Source organism: Macaca nemestrina, chromosome 3, assembly GCF_043159975.1.
Source record: "Macaca nemestrina isolate mMacNem1 chromosome 3, mMacNem.hap1, whole genome shotgun sequence".
Taxonomy (NCBI): domain Eukaryota; kingdom Metazoa; phylum Chordata; class Mammalia; order Primates; family Cercopithecidae; genus Macaca; species Macaca nemestrina.
The window spans coordinates 135882173-135906353 of NC_092127.1; the positions used below are offsets into that span (position 1 = coordinate 135882173).

General features: G+C 39.3%; 1 protein-coding gene, 1 long non-coding RNA gene and 1 other non-coding gene across 10 annotated transcripts in view; 2 read left to right on the forward strand and 1 right to left on the reverse strand.

Annotated features, from left to right (window-relative positions):
- Window positions 1–6882, reverse strand: part of LOC105477311 (ankyrin repeat domain 17) — a 182959-nt gene extending 176077 nt beyond the window's left edge. For all 4 annotated transcript variants that reach the window (XM_071093500.1, XM_071093499.1, XM_071093496.1 and 1 more), the window contains exon 1: window positions 6233–6882. In XM_071093500.1, the coding sequence (XP_070949601.1) occupies window positions 6233–6625 (393 nt within the window). In that variant the 5' untranslated portion in view covers window positions 6626–6882. The remainder of the gene's footprint in view (window positions 1–6232) is intronic.
- A 181-nt stretch (window positions 6883–7063) lies between these two features.
- LOC105477312 (uncharacterized) overlaps window positions 7064–24181 on the forward strand; it is a 46265-nt gene continuing 29147 nt past the window's right edge. For 3 of the 5 annotated variants that reach the window (XR_011621225.1, XR_011621226.1, XR_011621227.1), the window contains exon 1: window positions 7064–7354. This is a non-coding gene — a long non-coding RNA (uncharacterized lncRNA). Of the gene's footprint in view, window positions 7355–9576; window positions 17128–24181 lie in introns of those variants that run through there. The other 2 variants (XR_011621223.1, XR_011621224.1) reach the window with 2 other exon arrangements.
- LOC112425854 (small nucleolar RNA SNORA3/SNORA45 family) lies at window positions 11927–12055 on the forward strand. The gene has a single exon (XR_003017009.1). It is a non-coding gene; the product is annotated as a small nucleolar RNA SNORA3/SNORA45 family (small nucleolar RNA).

Here is a 24181-nt window from a genome sequence, read left to right on the forward strand (position 1 = left end):
AACATCCCACAGGGGTCTACTGTAAATAATAGCTGCAACCAAGTTCTGTTACCTCAAGACTTGAAGTCCCAAAGATTTCCCACACTAAGTGGCTAATAAAGAAATGTTTATGAGTTATTCTTACTACAGAGATGAGACTTCATGAGAACCTAGCAGAGATGCAAAGACTTACATAAGACACATGGTACTATGTAGTAGGAGATACAAAGATGAGTAAGACGAGGCTTTTGCTTTCAGGTATGACAGTTCACAGCACACAGTGTAAACTGCTTCATTAATTAAAGGGCAAAACATGAAGATATAAAAGAGAGTAGGCATAGGCTGGTTTACCAGAAAGATGAGATCAATCTTGGACCCACTGCTTCACAAATAGGCCTTCTTTGTTATCACATTATCTGCTTAGTTAGAAGCAGTTTCCAAATCTGTAGTTAGAATGTTTAAAAGTAACAAGGTAGAAGGGAGAGGAGGGGAGTACCAGACCTCTTAGAGGATCTAATGAAAATTCTGCACATATACTATGGGGCTAGGGCAGAAAGGAAGAAAAATAAAGCCCTATAAGCACCTTCGACAAAATATTTTGTTTAATATCAGAGGATTCACAGCTTATCCAGACCCCAAGTTAACAATCTCTATTTAAAAGAAACATTTTTTTTTTTCAAATTAATAAGGAAAGATGACCTTGAAAACTAAATATTATGAAAGGCAAGGAAGAAGTCGTACATTGCCTCTAGAAAGGGTAGTTTTTCAGTATGAAGTTTTCATCTTGTTAACTTAATTCTAGGTGGTGGGAATATGGATTATTTTTCTATGCTTTTCTGTATTTCTTGTTTTCTTTTTCTTTAGTGAATTTTTCAGAAGAAATGGAAAGAAAACTTGGGGTGACCAACTTGTCTTCAATGGCTGTCCAACTGCCGAAAAGCATCTTCCCTTATACAAGCTGAATTTGCCAGTATCTGAAATATGGTACTCAACACCATACAGCATGATAGAGCGTATGAATGAGAGAATAAATGAATGAATGAGAAGGCTTTGAATCTAACAGTCCCAGGTTCAATTCCATTCTGACATTTATTAGCTATGTGATCCTGATGAGGTTGCCTAAAATCCTTCTACACCAGTATGTTTACCTGTAAAATGAATATTCCCTGCCAACACTTGAATACTTCTAAAACTCACACGTTATTCAAGATGTACATTTAACCACTTAAGCTCACTCTCATACCTCCCCAAACTTATAATATTTATTCATTGGTGCATTTTTAAATTGAGGTGTCTTACAACAGTTTTGTTCAACATTGCTCACCCAGTATAGCACAATACCTAGCACATAGTAGGAACTCCAAACATTTATTGAATAATGAAAGAAATATAGTAGCACCTACTTCATAGGGTTACAGCGAGAATAAAATGAGAATACGTGAAAACTGTATTAACTCATTTAACTCTCATAACAATGTTATTAAGTAGAATCTACTATCATTATCATTTATACCGTTTACATGAGAAAATTGCAGTAGAGATTTAAAAACTTGACCAAGGTCACAAAGCTAGTAAATGGTGGATCAAGGATTTAAATCCAAGCTCCAGAACCCATACCTTTAACCTTTACCTAGCTTTCACAAACAGTAGGTACTGAATAAGTATTCATTTTTATTTACTCATTAAAAATTTTAGGAGGCTTAAGGTACTTACCAGGCATTCAACAATCAATTCGTATTACTTTAACTGGCTTTCCCCTTAATACTTACAGAAGATCATCATCGCTAAGAAAAGGAATTAAGAAATTAGAAAATGTCCAAAACTAAACTTCAGCTATTTAGAAGCCCTGGATCCAAGGGAAGAAGTTCTATTCCTTCTCTTCTTTTCCTAAATGAATGCTGAATCCTCCCTAAGTACTAGTTATTCACTGAAAATGTTTTGTTTTTTTCTAGTACTGTGCTTAAGCAGGAGAGAAGACAAGATAAATTATAATTAAGACAGACTACTGCTTCAAAGATCTTAACATCTAGTTTACAAATACTGCTACATCAATTAAGAGATGAAACAAGCAAGCTTCTCTGGGCTAATCTAGGATTCCAAGCATCACAAAAGAGGAATTTAGATAGCACTTTTCCAATAAAAAAAAAAAAATTTCCAAATGAAGCTGAACACAGCCTAATTCTGAAATATTTTTTCTTTTTCCCTCATTTTCAACTCTCATTTTCTGTCTGTAAACAGATCCTCCCTGGCCTTGCAAATCCTTTCAATACTAAGTCAGTACTAATTCATTTATTGGCTCCCTTTGTCTAAAATTTCTTCACCAGGTTTATCTCTTGATTTAGTCACAGGTTACTTACAAAAATAGATGAAATTCTGATCAACTCCTACTGTATTTATACTTTAAGCATCTTCAACAAAAATGTTTTCCTCCTTTGAATTCCGCTTTAGAAAATACTAAGATCACAGTGCAGAGTGGCTCACACCTGTAATCTCAGCACTCTGGGAGGCTGAGGCCAGTGGATCACCTGAGGTCAGGAGTTCAAGACTACCCCGGCCAACACAGTAAAACCCTGTCTCTACTAAAAAGACAAAAATTAGCCAGGCGTGGTGGCAGATGCCTGTAATTCCAGCTACTCGGGAAGCTGAGGCAGGAGAATTGCTTGAACCTGGGAGGTGGAAGTTGCAGTGAGCCGAGATGAGACCGTTGCACTCCAGCCTGGGCAACAAGAGTGAAACTCCGTCTCCAAAAAAAAAAATACTAAGATCATTCAGTCATATTCAAAAATGCATTTAACAGAATGTAATGTTATTTCTGAAATAAAGTATCAACTCTTGAAATTATAAGGTTTTTTTCTTGTAATAGTCAAAAGCAATTTAATTAATTCTGTCCACTAATTTGAAAGAGCATCATGGCTTTTATGTTAGAAAATACATTTGTATTTTCCATATTGGTCAGTCACTCACTGAAAACCAAGAAAATTATGCATTTTCAATTTTACATCTAAGATTTTGTGTCAAATAGAGGGGGAGAGGGAGGCAGGAAGCTCTTGGTCTTATTTGTTTCCAGGTATACCCAAAGTTATGCAAATTATCTAAGACATGATTAACCTATTCTGAAACACTTTTAAGTAAAATCCTGTTCTCAATAACCCACTCCAATGTCTTGGAATTATATTCTTATTGTTCAACATTTAAATGAAGCTCTTATTTAAATTGAATCTTGTTTCCTTCCATTTTTCCCTTTTGGGCGGATACAGAGATTATTCAGATAGCATTTCTTTATAGCAAACCTATATATTTTTGTTAAATTAAAGTTATCCTTTCAGGTTAAATACCACAAAACCATAACCTTTCATATTCCTTCTTAATCTTTTGATGATTTTTACTGGAAGGATAATTTTAAAGATCATTTTATCTACTTTTTTTTATTGTGTAGCCTATAACAGAATGAATTAGAGAAAAGACAACATTGTGATTTTAGCCACAAGACTTCCTAGCTCCAGAAAGTTAGGCTTCTGCTGACATGTCAGTAAAATGGTAATTAAAAGAAAAACATTACACAACTCACTCCATTTAGCTTACAGTTTTATTTGTCTTTACTTTGGTCAAAAGATGAAAATGGGGCAGAGACAACCTGTACACCTTTTTGTCTGCTCATCCCTCATCTGCATAAATTTTTTTAATGGGTACACTTTTTTTTTTTTTTTTTTTTTTTTTGAGACAGAGTCTCACTCTTGTTGCCCAGGCTGGAGTGCAATGGCGCAATCTCGGCTCACTGCAACCTCCACCTCCCGGGTTCAAGCAATTCTTCTACCTCAGCCTCCCAAGTAGCTGAGATTACAGGCACCTGCCACCACGCCTGGTTAATTTTTTTGTATTTTTAGTAGAGATGGGGTTTCATCATGTTGGCCAGGCTGGTCTCGAACTCCTGACCTCAGGTGATCCACCCGCCTCGGTCTCCCAAAGTGCTGAGATTACAGGCGTGAGCTACCGCGCCCGTCCAATGGGTACACTTTCTTACACGTATTTCTCCTGACTCATCTTCATAACAAATGACAAACCCATTGTTTAATACCATGTAAGACAGGATAAGGTATGTTAAAAACATAGAAATACTACCATAGTTGGTCAAAGTCAACATAATCATTCCTATATTATAAAAGGAAAACAAACCTGACCCACAAAATAAACATACCTACAAACTTACAGCCATTCTTCATGATTTAAGGAATTACTAAAAGTTCTGCTTATTAGGCTGTATTCCAATGGACAAAACTACCTAGGTATGTGAAGTTTGCAGCAGAATATCCCAGTGAGTAGTGCATTCAACTATCATAACCTGGCTCTAAACCAGAGCTTAATATTTTCAGGAGAATTTAAAATTTTAAGTAATGGTATTCTGCCTACAGCTGCATGATTGTGTTACCTTGCCATTCAGTAACTATTTTTCTGAATGATGTCAGAAGGGTGATAAAAGGAAACAAATTATCATTAAAAAGTGTACAGGTCTGAGCCATTAGAAAACTTTGATTTCTACTTTTGCTACTACCCAACACAACCACCTTCCTCTAAACCTTGTTTTCCTCCTTTTTAAAACAAAGGGTTGACTTATCTGTAAAACGTTTCTCACCTTTGAGAAGAATCATACAATTGAATGATTCTAAGTACCATAACAAATTTTATTAGGGATAAGGATCCCATCACATCTTTCTCTTCCTTGTTTCACATGCAGCCAGAGCAACACACTATTCTAAACATCCAAGTAGGCCAATATAAGTCTATCAATATAAACCTATTCTCAGAATCCAACAGGCTAAAAGGGAATAGAAACAAGGAGGGGCATATTTTTGTAATACATACTTGAACACTTAATATCTCTACCTACGTAACTTCATCCAGTCTGAGATAAAAGAGAGTCTGGTCTTCTACAAATAGACATGTGTCAAATCCTTTAAAAGGTACTTCCCTATTTCAACAGAGACCAGGATTCAATAAATCCAATGTTCAGAAAACCAGACTTGCATCAAAATAAGTTCCATGTTTGTGGAAGAGAATAAATAGTAAGTGTTAGTTCTAGACGAATCAGTTGGTCTCCTCTTAGAACTAAGTTTAAAATCAGTCTTCAAAGCTGTTTTCCCTCTGCTGATAAAGATTTCCCTCTCCAGATAAAGATTTTTCTAGATTCTATTTCAGGAAGGAGACAAGAGAGTGATAAAAGAGCTAATAACTAGTAAAGCTAACTCAGTTGGTTGTCAGTATGGTATGTTTTACTGAGCCTTTGGGTTGTAAGGGCTTCTATGAGGAATAAGGTCCTGCAACGCCGCCTGTCTGTGGACCCAAGAAAAATTACAAAGTTATTATGAAACCAGATCACTAGGACAAACCGAGAGGCCTTCCTATTCCAACTCACCACAACCAGGCCTGGCTCCAAAGCCGACTCTTTGGCTGTCCCATAGTACGGGACAACAGGTCCTAGCTTAATTCTAATTCACTAACGAGACATTTGAAGACATGTATGTATGTACGTGTAAGGATCAAATATATTTTTCATCCACTTACAAATGTATATGGTCATTTATAATTATTTAGAGTTACTGATAAATGTATACAAATACAGCATCAGCTCATCGAAAATCCTTGGAAGATCGAGGAAGTGAAGTTACTTCAGCAGCCAGGATAGTTACGAAAAACCCTGCAGAACAGTATGGAAAAGTACAGCTTCTCACGTGTCCCTCACATACACAAACACTTAGCTCTGAGTCCATTACAACCTTACGTCCCCCTCAAACTGCTCCCCTCCATCTCACAGCTGGGAGAAGTTGAACAACCTCCTAGTTGGTCCCCAAGAGACTCATCTACCTATTATTTTACTCCTCCCGCTTTGATCCCGATCCCGTCCCAGACTAAGGTGGCCCTACTGGCCCCAGGCAGATCACCCCCCCCCCACCCCCCGGCGTGCAAACTGGGAATCTAACCAATTCCCTCCATCCTTAACCATGTGAGCTATGCCATGATAACAGGCTGTTCACCAACTCTGTGAACTCCGTGGTCCTCCCACCCCCACGTGTCAGCTACCCTCCCCCACATTCCCACACCTCACGATTTAGGCCGAGGGAAGAAAGGGGGCAGTCGAAAGCCTGGCCCCTAAGAGATCAACCCACCGGAATCTGTCCCACTGAAAGTCCCCTCCCACCTTCGGCCCCTATCCCTTACAGTCCCTTCCTCCCTCCTTCCTTGGAAACCAGGCCCTTGCCTCAGAAACCTCCTCTTCCTCGTCGTCGTCGTCCTCTTCTTCCTCGCTGTTGTTACTGCTGGTGCCGCCGCCGCCACCTCCACCTCCACCGCCGCCTCCACCGCCGCCGCTGTTGTCGCTGTCGCTGCTGCTTTCGCTGCTGCTAGGGGGTCGGCAAGTCCGGTTACGCTTGGCCTTGTGGTGCTGCTGCTGCTGCGGCTTCTTCTTCAGGAGCAGGTCGCAGACTCGCACCATCCCACGAGGAGACGAGGCCGAGCGAGCTCCGCTGCTGCCGCCAACGCCGCCGCCGACCTCCGCCGCCGCGGGGGGGCCCGCCACAGCCGCCACCGCCGGGGGGCTCCCTTCTCCTTCTGCAGCCGTCGCCGCCGCCACCGGAACCGTCGCCTTCTCCATCCCCAGGGAAAGAGGGAGGGCGCGGACGGGGGAGGGGCGTGGGGGCTACGCTCTACCGCGACTTCGGCCGCACTGGGGCCGACACAGCAATCGGTGCCGTCTCCGCCGCCACCGCCTCGGTCACCTCTACTGCCGCCGCCGCCGCCGCTCCGCCAGCTCTCACCTCGTCTCGCGATACTAAGGGCGGGGAGCCTGACGATGGGAGGGAGGGAGAGGGAGGGAGCAAGGGAAGGGGGTGAGGCGTTTAAGAGGGATACCGGGTATCGGGAGAACCAGAGAAGAGGAGACTAGAAAGCCGGGGAAGTGTGCCTGGGGCACGTTCCGAAGGGGAACGGCGGGGACAGATAAGGGGGGCGCGATTGCAGCCGGAGCGCCCGCGAGCTCCCGGATTTCTTCTCTTTCCTCTCTATTTCCCGCACACACAGCCCTGCAGCCCTCCCTTCTTCCTTCCTGGCTTGTGATTAGAACGCAGCCGCAGGCGGAAGTGCAGTGACGCCATCAGCCGTCGCCTGAGCCGTGGGGCGCGGGCGGCCGAAAGGCGAAAGTGAGATTTCGAGGGCCGGGTCTGGGGCCCCGCGGGCGCGCTGTGCTACGATGTGTGGGGAGTACCGGGAGGCTGGAGAGGAGCCGGCCCCGGGCAGTGTGAGGTGCGGAAGCGCGGTCCAGACACTTTGTTGACGGGAGGCCAGTCCGCCAGATCCGGGAGGTGGGGCCTCGTTCTGGACTGCTGTACGTAGTTTTATTCCTGGTCGTTTTTTTCGACCGCCAAATCGAGAGATAAAGCTTTGGATCATAAGAGATGGCGTCGTGTTGGGAAAAGAGCCTTCGTTACCTAAGTTTAAGCTTGGCTCATAGACATCCTCTACGAGTTTACACGTGTGTAATATGAAGGCAGTCGATTAGGAGATGTCTAAGATCATTACACCTCAAGTTTACGAGGGGAGGAAGACACGGGAAGGATGCGTGGTCTGTGCCAGACTTTGTAGACGATTCTCTGAATGACCCTGATTTAGCTCTTCTGGCCCTCTTAGATTCAACTTGGAAGCAGGCATAAATAATGATTATTGTCAGTATACTTCTCTCGGAAGGAATATTGTGATGGGGGTTGTGGGTTCATTTTTAGGTGTCTAAAGAACTTTCAGGACTTTTGAAATGATAGTGGAGCCCATTGAACTCAGAATTATCCCTTTCTGGTCTAGTGGGAGTATAGTGGCATAAGGAAAATGAAGCAAACATCAAAGACAGATGTACTGGCACAAGATTAAAAGTATGTCTCAGCTGACATAGTTGCCATTTTAAGACTGCTAAGTTTAGCTGAATATGCCTGGATTTTTTTTTTTTTTTTTTAGCATTTTTTTCTTTTTAGCATTGGCATACCATATGAAATGTGGGCAGTTGCCAGTACTCTACAGAGTACCATGGCAGAATTGGCAATGACTAAATCAATTCATTCAAACAAAAATTCATCATGTGCCTACTGTGTGCATAATTTGTGGAATCAAAGTCTCTGTTTCCAGGGGCTTTACAGTGTAATAACTGCTATAGTAAATATATATGCAGAGTGGTAACCATCTGCCTATTCCTCTCCTACGGTCGTTGCTGAGTCCAGTGTAGAACAAAGCACTGCATTGTGTATCTCACCACTACTGATTTAGATTTTATAATTTCAGCTGCATCCCTCCCTCCTGCTTTGTATATTCTTCAGCATCTTTTTCTCCCTTTCCACTTGAATACTTTTTGCAGTCTTTAAATCCCAGCCCATTTCATTATATGACTTTTAACTTAGAACTTCACAGTTTTCCAAGTGCTAGAAATTTCCTGAGATTTCCTTTTCTCCAGTATCTAGGAATGAGAAACTCACTGTTAATATGTGAGATTAACTCTTCATACATATTCTAGTTCCAATACCCCTCTTTCTCATCCAGTAATTATCTTTTCTGTTGTCAACCTTCTACAAATTCTAGTTCCTTAACTAATTCTTCTGTAGCTTTCAGTTGTTTCCTTCACAAGCAAACTTTCTTTCCTTAAAAAGTATTCTATACTCAGGAGGCTGAAGCAGGAGAATCGCTTGAACCGGGGAGGCGGAGGTTGCAGTGAGCTGAGATCGTGCCACTGCACTCTAGCCTGGGCGACAGAGGGAGACTCCACCTCAAAAAAAAAAGTCTTCTACATTCAGTGTCTTTTTTGTTTTCTGAAATTGACTTGTCAGCACTCTGCAGTCTAGTTCCCGTGTCTATCGTGCTACCAAAAATACTCTCTTTAAAGTAATCTCATTGTTTGGAAGAAAATGAGTTTTTTGCTCATTAGTATAATAGTGAAATGATGATCCTATTTCACTAGTAGGATAAAGTTCAAAACTACTAAAATGGACAAGGCCCGTAAAGTCACTTTCTTTTATTTTTATCTAACTTTTTTTTTCCCCGCTAGAACCTCTGGCAGGAACTGACTAGCCCATGAAACTTATTTCTTCCCGGGCACACAGCTAAACTAAATTTCATAGCTTTCCCTGTAGTTGGTTGTAGTCATGTGATGAACTACCTTTTTTTTTTTTTTTTTTTTGAGAATGAGTTTAGCTCTTGTTGCCCGGGCTGGAATGCAATGGCACAATTTCAGCTCACCGCAACCTCCGCCTCCCAGGTTCAAGCGATTCTCCTGCCTCAGCCTCCCAAGTAGCTGGGATTACAGGCATGCACCATCACACGCAGCTAATTTTGTATTTTTAGTAGAGACACGGTTTCTCCATGTTGGTCAGGCTGATCTCGAACTCCCGACTTCAGGTGATTCCCCCGCCTCAGCTTCCCAAAGTGCTGGGATTACAGGCCAGAGCCACTGTGCCTGGCCGTGATTAACTTCTAGCCAATGAAATATGAATGGAAATGATGTGCTCATTTTTAGGGTTAATGAAGTCCTATTCTCCCTTACTCTTTCTTCATCAACCTGATGCCTTTCAGCATGGTGACCTTGAAAACTATATGTTGGAGATGCCAAAGACAGAAAAGAGAAGAAGGAGTGGCTGAAACACTGCTTGGAAGAGAGCCACCCCAATTAGATACACTCCTTTTTGGACTTCTTGTAAGAGACAAAATTGAGATTTGAGAATTTATATGTATAGGAGCTAGAATGACCATAGCTAGTCCAGAAATTGGTACCAGAAGTGGAGTACTGCTAAGACAATAACCTAAAATATGTTACATCAGCTTAGTTATGATGTAGCAGGTGGTAGAGAATGTGATTTGGAGGCTGGAAAAAGGAGGCCCATGTTTGCAGTGGCAAAGTAATTAGTAAAACTGTCACCTGAAATAATTCAAAATCAGATCACCTATTTAGATTAGCTCCAGAGGAAATGATTGAAAAGAGCAAAAGTAATACTACGTGTTGAATTTTATATTTTACTTTTAGTAAGTTTTTACTAAAGAGAAACTCGGGAGATACTTGGCAGAAGTGAGAGTGTACACCAATATTTCTCAGGGAGGGTTGGAAAAGGTGACTTTTTAAGACTTCTAACAATATTAAAAAAAAAAAAAAAAAAAAAAAAAGCTAGAAGAGGTCTTGAGTATAGTTACCAGTGAGATTAAGTCCTGCAACAAAGATCAGGAAAAGGGTTTGGTCTTTCCATTCAAAGTCATTATTGTAGATGGCTTCAGGATAGCTATGATAAAGGTCTAAAGGAACTGGCATAGGAGCAAGGAAGCAAAGCAGTAAATTAGGCTTGATAATTATGTAAGAAAGAACTTTGGGTGTAGTTACTAGAAGCAAATCAATCACAAGACTACATTTTTGGAGGAACTTTATTACTAATCATACTAAATCTGGTTCAGATATCATTGTTTGGGTGTTAAAACAGAGGGTAACTGTCCAACCCCAAGCTTGCATAAGTAGAAGAATAGAGCATTAAACCTTAACAGCTCTCCAGTACTCACATATGATGTGGCCGTGGAGAATGATGAAAAAAAAGAACATTTCAGAAGCTCATATCAGGAGCTGTACAAAGGAATGGACAGGGAGTTTTTTCCTGAAGACTAGAATTGGGGTCTCATCAGAACTGTGTTCAGTCTCCAGGAGATGGGCCACAAAATGTTTATGCAGTATTTCCTCATTATTATACATGAATAGTATTGCTCAGTATCATTTTTCTTTTCTAAATGAGAAAATGTATTATAGTTACCTGTCTCTGAGTTACCACTGTATATTGGATTTGTAGGGATGGGGTGACAATAAAGATAATTTGTTTTTTTAGTTCTTAGGTCACATCTGTACCTAATGAAGACAGCTGCGCATTTTCTGAAAATCCTAGACTTTGAGCCTGTTTCAGTAACTGGTTAAAACTTCAGATTGTCTCCTTTGAGACAGGGTATGTTGTGTGTGTGGAAAGACAGGTAAAATACATATTTAGTGATCAGAATAGTAGATTCTTGCAGATACTAAATTTTTCTGGCCACACAGCTATATTTCCATGCTTCTCTTCCAATTAGGTATATGGGTTAGGTGTGCTAATTCGGTTCTAACCAGTGGAATGTGAGTAGAAGTGATGTGCTCCTATTCCAGCTCTGGCCCATGGAAACATCACATGAGCAATCCAGTATGTTACCACTCCCTACCAACTTGAGGCAGATGAGCAAATTTGCACTGGAAGCTATGTGTTAAAGATGGCGAAGCCACAAGGTGGGACTCCTGGATTCCTGAATCTTCACTTGGAGGATACTTGCTTCCCAATTAGAGACACTTGTGCTAGAGTTTCCTGACTCTTCACTTGGAGGATACTTGCTTGCCAATTAGAGACACTTGTGCTGCAGTTCATATGCATTCTTTTGTGTTAGGCCACTGAGATTTGAGAGCATGTCAGAATGTAGACCTGTCCCTCTTTCTGCAGATGCAATCGTTCATTACCTAATTCTGATTTTTATACCACAGGATGTGTATAAAAATCAGGCTAGCCAAAGTATCCTATCATTCAGCCATAGTGATTAGTTCAGGAATGGGCAGATTAACAAAACTGAAGTTAATCAGAGATAGTTTCACCATTTGGGCTAGCACTATCGAGAAAAAGGCACCTGCTTTTGAAATAATAATTAAAAAAAAAAAAAAAAACAAGCTACATCTGGCCTTTGGTCATCATGTAGAGTGAACCTGCCTAAGAATGAAATCATTACAGGAAAACAGGCAGTCTCAATGATACTGCAGAAGGGGAAGATATCCCATGAATTGAGAAATATTTCCTGGGTTTCTATTCAAGATTGAAATTCCAAGAGGTAAGGCATAGATACTGCCAGGAAGACCTGGGAATTCAAAAAAAGGGAGCTCTCTGAGACTAGGGTCACATCCTAACAGTTCACAGCTCTTCTCTAGTGTGCTGGAGTCCTCAGAATCTGCTGGTCTTGATTCACTGATGGGGGCAACCAGTGTCCCCTTAGTGTCCGGGCAGAAACATACTGTACCTTGGTTTTAGAAAGTAGGTTGGCAGGCATCTTTCCTCATTCCCATCAAGGAGTTGGTACCTGCCACAATATATTGTAAATCCTTTTCTCTGTTCTTCTAGAGCTACTACAAAGTGCTGGAGAAGGAAAAGCTCCTAAAGCAGCCTGTCATCCTGAAGGCCAAATTATGTAGCAGAAGAACTTGGGAAAAGATTAAGGCGGTGGTGGGGAGGACCTGTGTCCTGGTGGCTTGAAGCCACAGGGAAAGAGTTTCACTAAATGCCAACAAATGCTAAAAAATAAACAAAACAGGGAGCCAGTGGCTTGTGCTCTGCTTTCCACCTGAAAGTTTGCCCAACATAAGCAATTATAATCAAGTAGAAATTGAAGCATATGTTTAGGCAGAGAGGACCAGGTGACACTGATAACCACTATCCTCCCAGCAACTGCCTTAATTTGGCTTTCATGAGTTTTCACCCATATTATTGCAATAATCAATCTCCCTGCCACTGATCCTATTATACTCTACTTTATCTGCCACATTGACACCTGAGTTACTTCTCGACCTTGTAAAAACAATTTATTTCTGAGTGCAACAGCAATACATGTTTGTTGTAGGATACTAAGAAAATACAAAAAAGCACACACACCAGAACATATAATTCTATCAGCTAGAGATATCCACTGTTGGCATATTAGTACAAACCTTTACACAGTGTTTTCTCTGTATATTATATTTTTAAATGAGAATGCCACTGTTGTATTTAGCATGCTTTTAAAAATGTTTTATTTTTGTTTTTCAATCCACCAATAAGGTATCCTGGAGCATGCTTTTTTTTTTTTTTTTTTTTTTTTTTTTTAAGTATATGTGAGCATTTTCTCATAGAATGAAATGCCCTCTACAATAGTATATATAATTAATATAGCAATTTACTTAAGACAGGTGTTGCAAACTGGCAGCCTATAGCCAAATGTGATATATGAACATGTTATACTTTGTCATCACAGCATTTCAAAATCATTTGACTTTTGAATGCATTTATACAAGGCATGCTGTCTTCAATTCTCTACAGTTTCCATAAATTCCTATTATGCCCAGTCCTTATTCACTCATGTCACCTATCTTTTTTGTTGTTGTTACTGTTTCTGTGTGGGCTTTTAAGAAATTTTTGGCATTTGAGTTGAAAACAGCAATTTAGCCAGAATAAGCATGGATGTTCATTCACTTAGTATTTGTTGCCTACTTGCTACATACAAGGCACTGTGTTAGGTGAGAAAATGGTTAGCAAAACAACCACGGTCCTTTATATCTTGAAGCTTATGGTCTAGCGTGAGAGACACACAAATGAAATAACTGCTGCAAGGGAAACCTGAGCTAGAAACTTTTGATTTGTTTTGGGGCTTCCCTGAGGAAGTAATATGTGAACAGAGATCTATAGTAGGAAATAGGCCAAAAAGCGGAGAAGAATCTTCCTAGCCAAAGGAATGTATATGCAAAAGGCCTAAAAAAGGAGGTATCAAACTCTGCCAGAAGAGCTGAAACACAGAAAGTGAGAATGTTTGCAAGATGAGGCTGGAGAAGTAAGTGGAAGACAGATGATTCAGGGCTTGTGGACCATGCTAAGGGTTTTGAGATAAATGTTGATATAGAATCTACCCTAGTCTTCTTTTCCTTAGGGAAACAATTCTCTTTTTAATCACTCCTTATATGACATGATGTCGAAATCCTCTTCATCCTCTTACTACCCTTCTCTAGCATTAATAATTTTCTTAGTCCACTGCTCTGGAACCAGAGCCCAGTAAAAAATAGTTAAGCTGAAGGCTGGGGATGGCAGTCTAGCACAAATAGTAATTAACTACTGGGCACATTAGTAGAACAGAGCTGCTACCTAAATAAATCCATTTAGGCCAGGCACAGTGGCTCACGCCTGTAATCGCAGAACTTTGGGAGGCCAAGGTGGGCGGATCACGAGGTTAGGAGATCGAGACCATCCTGGCTAACTCGGTGAAACCCCATCTCTACTAAAAAATACAAAAAATTAGCCGGGCGTGGTGGTGGGCACCTGTAGTCCCAGCTACTTGGGAGGCTGAGGCAGGAGAATGGCATGAACCTGGGAGGTGGAGCTTGCAGTGAGCCGAGATCGCACCACTGCATTCCAGCCGGGGCGACAGAGTGAGACCCTGTCTCAAAAAAAAAAAAAAAAAATTTTTTTATATATATATCCATTTAAAGTCAACTAAATGTTATTTGGATAATATGTCTCTCATGTTAAATTTGCCCAAATATATATCTCACCTCTTACAATTTATTTAGTTTAAAATTCAGTATTGTTTTTCTTCATGTACTCCTAGGTTCGGTAAAGAAAGGAACAAGGGAATGGGGAAACCTAGAGTCCTGGGTAACAGAGAAAGACAGCCTGAGAATAAAAGTATGCAAAAAGTAATCTACAACAAAATAATGCACTTAACTCTTGTTACTAAACAAATAAGCTACTCACATTTTAGTTTTGTGTTTCATTTTATGTTTGTCAGTTTAGCAATTTTTGTCACTGTTTGGAAGACTTAGAGTGGTTATTGCATAGAACACTCCTACACAGAGTTTTGCGAGTTTCTGAATTTTGTACTTTCAATCTGAAAATCAAGAGAAACATTTTCAAGGTTCAGATTCAGACCAAGTTAATATGTTAACAACTAATAACAATATTAAAAGTTAGAACAATTCCTTTTCTCTATCTTTCTCAGGACAAATCAAGTTTATTAGAAAACTAGGGAGTGATCTGGTGAAAGATTCCAAGAAGTTCCAGGGAAATCTTTCATTCATTCATTTATAGATTATTCCACAAATGTTTATTAAATATCTATGGTATTTATACAGCACCTACAGTACTATTTAGGGCACTGGGTATGGCTTATAAACTACATAACTGAATATCTTTTGTGCAAGGAGTAAGTAGTATAATAGTGCCTTGAAATATAGGAATTCACCTAGAGATCTTCTCAAATCCTCAAATGTGCACATGTTTTATATCATGTAACTGAACCCAGAAAATAAAGCATAAGCAAACTGGTATTTTTACACAGCAATGAATTTTAAAAGCACGCAGAGTCTCTAGTCTCATATAAGGGGCTTAGAACTTGCCACTGCATCCTAATAACAAGTACAAAGCTGAACAGACAAAAATCAACAACTCTTCTTAAATTCCTCAGAAATGAGGACACAGGGAAAACTGCTGCCCTCAAAATTGGAGAGACGGATGGGAAGATACAGAGAATCATAACCAGAGCAGAAACCTCTGGAAACCAGTGCTGGGGTAGGGAAACCTGAACGGTAATTGATGAAATGCTGAAGGCTCACTGTGGACAAGCCTGAGAGTCAAAAACTCCAGGGGAACCCAGTTATAGAGGAGCTCTCATACCTTTGTGAATTACACCTCCAGTAGGACTAGTATTGTATACTCACAAAGGTGAACTCACAGTGACTATCAGAGAAAAATCCCCTCATGCTTCTGGCTGGGGGATGGGAAAGCAACCATTTTGATATACAGCAGAGCATTCTGTTCTTAACAAGCCCTGGCTGCAGAAGAAACTTTTTTTCTTTTTTTGGTTGAGTAAGGAGAAACTGTTTTACTACAGCCTAACTCAGTGGGGTTTTATCAAAGCCTAACTGACTTGGGGGAAGGAAAATATCCAGCTCCAGTTAGCTCTAGCCTTCCACGTGGGGAAGGGAAATATAGCACTCTAGTCCCCTTTAGCAATTCTGTCCACCGTTAAGAGGGAGAAACAACTGAGAAAACACTGCTGAAGTTTACCATGCAGGGGTGTAGGCTTACCAAAAGACTGAGACCTAATCATAGGACTCAGAATGCTTCCACTCCCTGACACTACCACCACATTACTTAAGGCTTATTTACTGTAGTTCCTTTTACTCAACACATCATAGTCACTTTTTAACAAAAAAAATTACAAGACATATTTGTAAAGGCAAAAAAAAAAAAAATGATTTTCAGTTTGAAGAGACTGAAGCATCATAACCAGAATCAAATATGCTAAGAATGTTGTGATAATTAAATCAGGAATTAAAAACGGAGCTATTTTTATATGATAAGGGCTTTCGGAAAAAAGTAGACAACATGTAGGAACAAATGGAGTAATGTAAGCAGAGATATGGAAATTCTAAAAAAATATTAAATGCTAGATATCAAAAACTCTAACATAAATGAAGAATGCTTTTTGATGGGCGTATTAGTACACTTGCACTTGGTTGAGGAAAGAATCTCTGAGCTTAAGGATATGACAATAGAAACTTCCCAAACAAAAAAGCATGAAGAAGCCAGGTGTGGTGGCTCACACCTGTAATCCCAGAACTTTGGGAGGCCGAGGCCAGCAGATCACCTGAGGTCAGGGGTTCGAGAGAGCCTGGCCAAGATGGTGAAACCCCGCCTCTACTAAAAATACAAAAATTAGCCAGGCATGATGGCACACTCCTGTAATCCCAGCTACTCAGGAGTGCGGCTGAGACAGGAGAAATGCTTGAACCTGGGTGGTGAAGGTTGCAGTGAGCCGAGTTTGTACCATTGCACTCCAGCCTGGGCAACAGAATGGAGACTCCGTCTCCAAAAAAAAAAAAAAAAAAAAAGCATGGAGAAAAAAGACTGGATGGATGGTGGGGTGCGAGGGGAAGAGAAGGCAGAACAGAATATTTAAGAACTGTGGGACAACTACAAAAGGTGTATATGCACACAGTAGGGATATCAGAAGGAGAAGAAATCCTTGATGGAACAGAAGAAATATTTGAGGCAATAATGACAGAACTTCCCCAAATTAATGTCAGACACCAAACCACAGATCCAAAAAGCTCAGAGAACAGCAAGTAGGATAAATGCCAAAAAAAAAAAAAAAAAAAAAAAAAATCTACACATATGCAAATATTCGAATTTCAGAAAATAAAAAATAAAAATATTCTTATATAAGCAGATATATATGGAAACAAAAAGATACAAAAAAAAAAGAAAAATATTCTGATAAAAAGCCAGAGGGAAAAACACTTTATCTATAAAGGAGCAAAGATAAGAATTACATCTGACATCTCCTCAGAAACCATGAAAGTAAGAGGCTGGAGTGAAACATTCAAAGTGTTGAGAGAAAAAAAACACCAGCCAATAGTTATTTACTTTGCAGAGTTATCCTCCAAAGGTAAAGGAGAAACAAAGACTTTTAGACTGACAAAAATTGAGGGACATCGTTGCCAACAGGACCTACCTTGCAAAAAATATTGAGAGAAATTCTTCAGAAAGAAGAAAAATAGTACAGGTCAAAAACTCATGTCTGTATAAGGAAAGGAGGGAAAATAAAACTTTTATTTTTCTTATTCTTAATTTAATAAGTAACATTTTACTCAGAGTAATAATAGAAACAATGTGTTTTATTATGTATAGTAGTCCCCTCGTAATCCACAAGAGATATATTCCAAGACCCCCAGGGGGTCCAAATAGAGATAACCTTTAAGAATAAAATGAAGCATTACACAATCAAATATACAGAACTATAAGATAGTTCTGTTTAAAAAATATTTTCAAGGGTGGGCACGGCAGGTCATGCCTGTAATCCCAGCACTTTGGGAGGCTGATGCGGGTGGATCACTTGAGGCCAGGAGATGAGACTGGCCTGGCTAACATGGTGGAACCCCATCTCTACCAAAAATACAAAAATTAGCCAGGTGTCATGGTACACACCTGTATTCCCAACTGCTAGGGAGGCTGAGGCAGGAAGATCACTTGAACCTGGGAGGTGGAGGTTGCAGTGAGCCTAGATTGCACCACTGCACTCCAGCCTGGATGATAGAACAAGACTCTGTCTCAAAAATAAATACATAAAATAAAATATTTTCAAAAATAAATCTGGGTACACTAGAAAAAATTGAAAACAAACTGCTTAATACTGATTATCAGTACATTAAAAAGTTACAACCATAATAATTCTGTACATATTCATGTATTTTAATCATTGTCTTAACTGTATCTGTCTCATGTTACAGGTATATTTTACTTCTGAAGAATATATTTTTATATGATTGTAATTTTTAATAAAAGTATCTTTAAACTTCCACATTTCATTTTACAGCCAATGAATTTAAAATTGCTGATGCTCTCAATTGACTCTTCTCAGTTACCTCAGTATTTTTATTTTGGAACATACTCTCTCAACAGGTTAATATAGGTCATCTGGTAAACTCAGAGCAAATTATACCAAATGGGGTATATTCCCAATTCTGGTTTTATCTTATTAAATATTTAAATATTTCAGCTCAAAGGTTTTCAGTTACTGTCTTTTTTGCCTCCACTTAGAGTATCTCTGACAAATATTTTTATAAGACAAAGCTCATTAAATAAGTTATCTCTTTTATGATTCCTTAAATGCTATATCAAATGTATGTATGTATGTATGTATGTGTTTGAGACAGAGTCTTGCTATGTTGCCCAAGCTGGAGTGCAGTGGCATGGTCTCAGCTCACTGCAACCTCCCCCTCCAAGGCTGAAGCGATTCTCGTGCCTCAGCCTCCTGAGTAGCTGGGATTACAGGCATGCACTACCACACCCAGTTAATTTTTGTAATTTTAGTAGAGATGGGTTTTCACCACGTTGGCCAGACTGGTCTCAAACTCCTGGCCTCAAGTGATCTACCTGCCTTGGCCTCCCAAAATGCTGAGATTACAGGTGTAAGCCACCACACCTGGCCTTTTATGAAATTTATATAAATTTGATAATAAATAATAATAGGCTTTTTTTTTTTTACATTCTGGTACTGAATATAAAATTATCCAAGTAAAAATAGAAGCTCCACCAAATAATCTTCTCGGAAGTCAACAGTGTTTATTTCCTGTTGCTGTTGCAATAAATTGCATGATAGTGTCTTAACACAAATTTATAATCTTACACTTCTGGAGGTCAGAAGTCTGAAATGGATTCCACTGGGCTAAATCAAGGTGTTGACAGGATTGCACTCCTTATTTAGAGTCCAGGGCTGATTCTTTTTACTTTTTCCAGATTCTAGATGTTGCCAGCATTCCTTGGCTGGTGGCATCTGCCTCCATCTTACAATACATCACTCCAATCTCTGCTTCTATCATAACTTTGTCTCTGACTCTTCTGCCTTCCTCTTCCATCTTTTAAAGCCCCTTGTGATGACATTGGGTCTGCCTGCATAATGCAGGATAATCTTCCCATCTCAAGAGTCTTGTCTTAATCATATCTGCAAAGTCTCTTTGTCATGTATGGTCATATATTCATCCCGAGATTAGACTGTGACCAGGCATGCTCTCATATGATTGCTGGGTCACATGATAGATACATGATTACCTTTTTAAAAGTGGGCAAAATATTTGAATAGACAATTCGCTAAGTAAGCTATATGGCTGGAAAATAAATACATGAAATGATGCTCTACTATATATAGAAATATAATTAATTTTATATATTGATCTGGTATCTTGGAACATTGCTAAACTCCTGCATTGGTTCTAGTAACTTATTTATGCACTCCATAGGATTTTCTTCACAGAAATCATGCCATCTATGAATGAAGGGAATTATACTTCTTATTTTCCAAATGGAGATTTTATTTTTCTTGCATGACTTCTCTGGCTAGAACCACCAGTACAATGCTGATTAGAAGTGGTAAGATGGATATCCTTTCCTTGTTCCTGATCATAAGTGTGATGTTAATTGTAGATTTTTCACATATACTGTTTATCAATATAAGGAAGTTCTCTTCTGTTCTCTGTTTTCTGACAGTTTTTGTCAGGCATGTATTTTGTATTTTCAAATACTGTTCTGTATTTGTTGAGATAATCATAGGATTTTTCTTTCTTGTTATTACAATGAGTTACATTGATTACTTTTTGGATATCAAACCAACCTTGTATTTTTGAGATAAACCCCCCTTGGTCATGATGTATTATCCTTTTTGTACATTATTGTATTAGCTCTGCTAAAATTTTGCTAAGAATTTTTACATGTATGTTTATGACACATATTGGTCTGTAGTTGTCTTATAATGTCATTGTCTGGTTTTGGTATCAAGTAATGCTGCCCTCACAGAATGAATTAGAAAATATTCCCTTCTCATCAATTTTCTGGAAGAGTTTTTGTAGAATTGGTGTTATTTCCTGCTTAAATGTTTGATAGAATTTACAAACGAAGCCATATGGGCCCAGTGTTTTCTTTGTGGGAAGGTTTGTAGACAAATTCAATTTCTTTAATAGATGTAGAGTTATTTATCTATTTGTTCTTGAATGAGCTTTGGTAGTTTGTATCTTTCAAATAATTTGTCCATTTTATGTCCCTCATCTCTGGTAATTGCTCTGAAATCTATTTTGTCTGCTTTCTTTTGATTAGTATTAGGATGGTATATTTTTCTCTTCCCTTAATTTTTAAGCTCTATGCTAAGCATGGTTGAATCTTGCATTTTTATCCAATCTTAATAATCTCTGGTTTTTAAATGAGAGAGTTTAGACTAATTTAATTATTGATAGTTTTGGTTCTGTTTGTATTGTTTGTTCCATCTTTTCTTCTTTCCCCTTTCCTTTTTTGCCTTCTTTTAAAAAAACTATGTAATGTATATTCCATTTTATCACCCTTGTTGGCTTACTGGTTATAATTCTTTTTAATTCACAATAATGATATATAAAGTCTTATTAGCTATAATTCTTTATAATTCACAGTAATAGGACATAAAGTTTTAGTTGTTGATTTAGGGTTTATATTATACATATTTGTTATGTTGTACCTTCACGTGGCATTATATTACTTAACAGATACTGCAAGAACCTTAAAATAGTATAATTCTATTTTCCCCTCCTGACCTTTGTACTATTTTGCCTTACATTTTACTTCTATATATTTTATAAACCACATAGTACAGTGGTCCCCAACCTTTTGGGCACCAGGGACCAGTTTTGTGGAAGACAGTTTTTCCACAGACCATTGTGGGGTGGATGGTTTCGAGATGAAACTGTTCCATCTCAGATCGTCAAGCATTAGATTCTCATAAGGAGTGCACAACCTGGATCCCTTGCATGTGCAGTTCACAATAGCATTTGTGCTCCTATGAGAATCTGATGCTGCCGCTGATCTGACAGGAGTCTGAGTTCAGGCAGTAATGCTCAATCGCCCACCACTCACCTCCAGTACTGGTCCACAGTCTTAGTGTTGGGTACCCCTGCCATAGTACATTATCATTATATTTATTGTTTCTTTCAAGAGTCAGTTACCTTTTAAAGACATTTAAATAATAAAAAATGTATTTATATTTGTCCATGTTGTTACCATTTCCGATGTTCTCCATTCTTTTATTTAGGTTTTCATTTGGTATTATTTTCATTTTGCCTGAAGGAAAAGCAAAAGAAAAAAATACCAAATTTTCCTCTATCATTTCTTATAGTGCTGGTCTGCTTGTGATGAATTATTTCTGCTTCTTTTAATGTCTGAAAATATCCTTCTTTCATCTTTGTTTTTGAAAGATACTTCCATTTGGGTACAAAATTCTAGATTGATAAGGTGTTTTTTTTTTCTTTCAGTACTTTCAGGATATTATTTTACTGTCTTCTAGTTTGCATTGCTTCTGATAAGAAACCTCTCATCTTGACCTTTGGCCCTCTTTATATCATGTATCTTTTTCCTTTGGTCGATTTAATCACTGGTTCTTTATCACTGGTTCTAAGAAATTTTGTTTTTAAGCTGTGCTAGAAAAGACCAAAAAGCATTTAGTCTAGGATTAAATCTTTTTTTTTTTTTTTTTTTTTTTTTTTTGAGACAGTCTTGTTCTGTCTTGCCCAGGCTGAAGTGCACGGGCGCACCTCCTGGGTTCTAGCAATTCTCCTGTCTCAGCCTCCTGAGTAGCTGGGACTACAGGTGCATGCCACCACACCCAGCTAATTTTGTATTTTTAGTTGAGACGGAGTTTCACCATGTTGACCAGGCTGGTCTTGAACTCCTGACCTCAGGTGAGCCATCTGCCTTGGCCTCCCAAAGTGCTGGGATTACAGGCGTGAGCCACTGTGCCCGACCTCTAGGATTAAATCTTACCTACCACTGAGAGAAGATTCTTCTTAGAATCCTAAAAAAAAAAGTCTGATGTCTTCTAAATTATGAGGTTTTCCAATCTAGCTATTGGGAACAGGCACTATCCCAGTCCATATGCGAGCTACAAATACTCTTTCCGCTAATCCTTCTGTGTGATTCTTTCCCCAGTTCTGGGTAGTTTCTTCACATGCATGTTCTGATCAATACTCAACTGAACATCCAAGGACACTCTCTTAAGATCTCTAGAGTTCTCATATGTATAGTTCCCCCTTTCCAGAATCTGCCCTGCCAACTCTAGCCTCTTCAACTTCCTCAGACTGTCAGCTCGGGGTTTCAACTCAGGATTTCCCCTCCTTACACTGCATCCAGGAAACTTTTTCCAGGCAGTAAGTTGGGGCTATGGTATAACTTACCTCATTTGTTCCCGTATGACAGGATCACTGTCCTTCATTGCCTAATAACCAATGTCTTGAAAGCCATTGCTTTATAAATTTTGTCTAGTTTTCTAGTTGTTTTAGGTGGAAGGATAAATTCAGTTCCAGTTTCTCATTGTGAACAGAAACAAATGTCCAAAGTGACTTTAAAAAACACACACAAACCTTTTCATATTATGCCTCCCCAAACCCGTCAATGGCTTCTCACTGTTCTTAGGATAAAGTCCATAATCCTTACCAAGGGCTTCAGAACTCGCCGCCACTTGCTCCTCTTGTGCCATGCTCTCCCTTATTCTGTTTCAGCAACACAAACTTTTCAGTTGCTCAAACTCAGCAGACACTTCTACTTGTCCCTCCTCTCAAGAATTTACCTTATACTTTGTGTCCCCCCCCGCCTTTTTTTTTTTTTTTTTTTTTTTTTTGAGACGGAGTTTCGCTCTGTCGCCCAGGCTGGAGTGCAGTGGCGTGATCTCAGCTCACTGCAAGCTCCGCCTCTTGGATTTGTGCCATTCTCCTGCCTCAGCCTCCGGAGTAGCTGGGACTACAAGTGTCTGCTTCCACGCCTGGCTGGATTTTTTGCATTTTTAGTAGAGACGGGGTTTCACCGTGTTAGCCAGGATGGTCTCCATCTCCTGACCTCGTGATCCGCCCGCCCTGGCCTCCCAAAGTGCTGGAATTACAGGCGTGAGCCACCACGCCCGGCCATGTGCTCCCCTTTTCACAGAGGTGTCCTATACCTGTTCTTCAGAGTTTATCTTGAATGTCATTTTCTCAGGGAAACCGTCCTTGGCTCTCTCAGTAAATCATGTTTGTTATGATTGTCCCCATAGGCTTGGAAATCAACACTAATTTTAAGGAGATACTCTGTAATATAACAGAGTTTTATGTTAAATAATTTGAGGGTCTTTCCCATTGTAAATTTCTATGATCTAATATGTACTCTTCAAAAAACATTTTGTAAAATATCTTACTTATGAAGACTATTGTATTTTAATAAATTACATTATAAATGTATTGAATGGGATCTGGTAGCATTCAAATTCTCAGAAAGACTTTAAATAAAATTAAATATTGCCATACACATAGTACCTCACCTACAATTATTTGCAAGTTCAGTATATTGATTTGGTACTCAGTAGTATAAAGACTAGAGAAGTAATACAGAGTCAGTGCATTCCTCGAGAAACATAAGGTTTATTAAGTGAGATAAAACTTGCACACAGGAAACAAGATACTGGCCATTTTTTTAAAGATAACGGAATGCATTTTAAAGTATATATTCCTTAAGTCCTGCACTTGTAATTCTGAGAGTAGGAAAGATTAGGAGAGGTTGGGTAGGTACACCAGCCATTCAAGTTTAAGTTAGAGAAGGGACCCCAGAGATAGAGGTGTCTAATTAGGTAAGTTAGTTTATTATCTAGAGCAGCTAGAAGTAAAAGGAAGGAAAGGATAAGTACAAAGAATTGCCCACGGGACAATTAAAAAAAAAAAAATGAAACTGAATCATTTGTCAGATGTAAGGATTGAATGTTAACGGAAAAAAGCCAGAGGACAAATCGGAAGTCGTGAGTTGTGTCAACACAAGAATGCAGTGGGAGAAAGAAGCAAGATGGGCAATAAGGCTGGAGA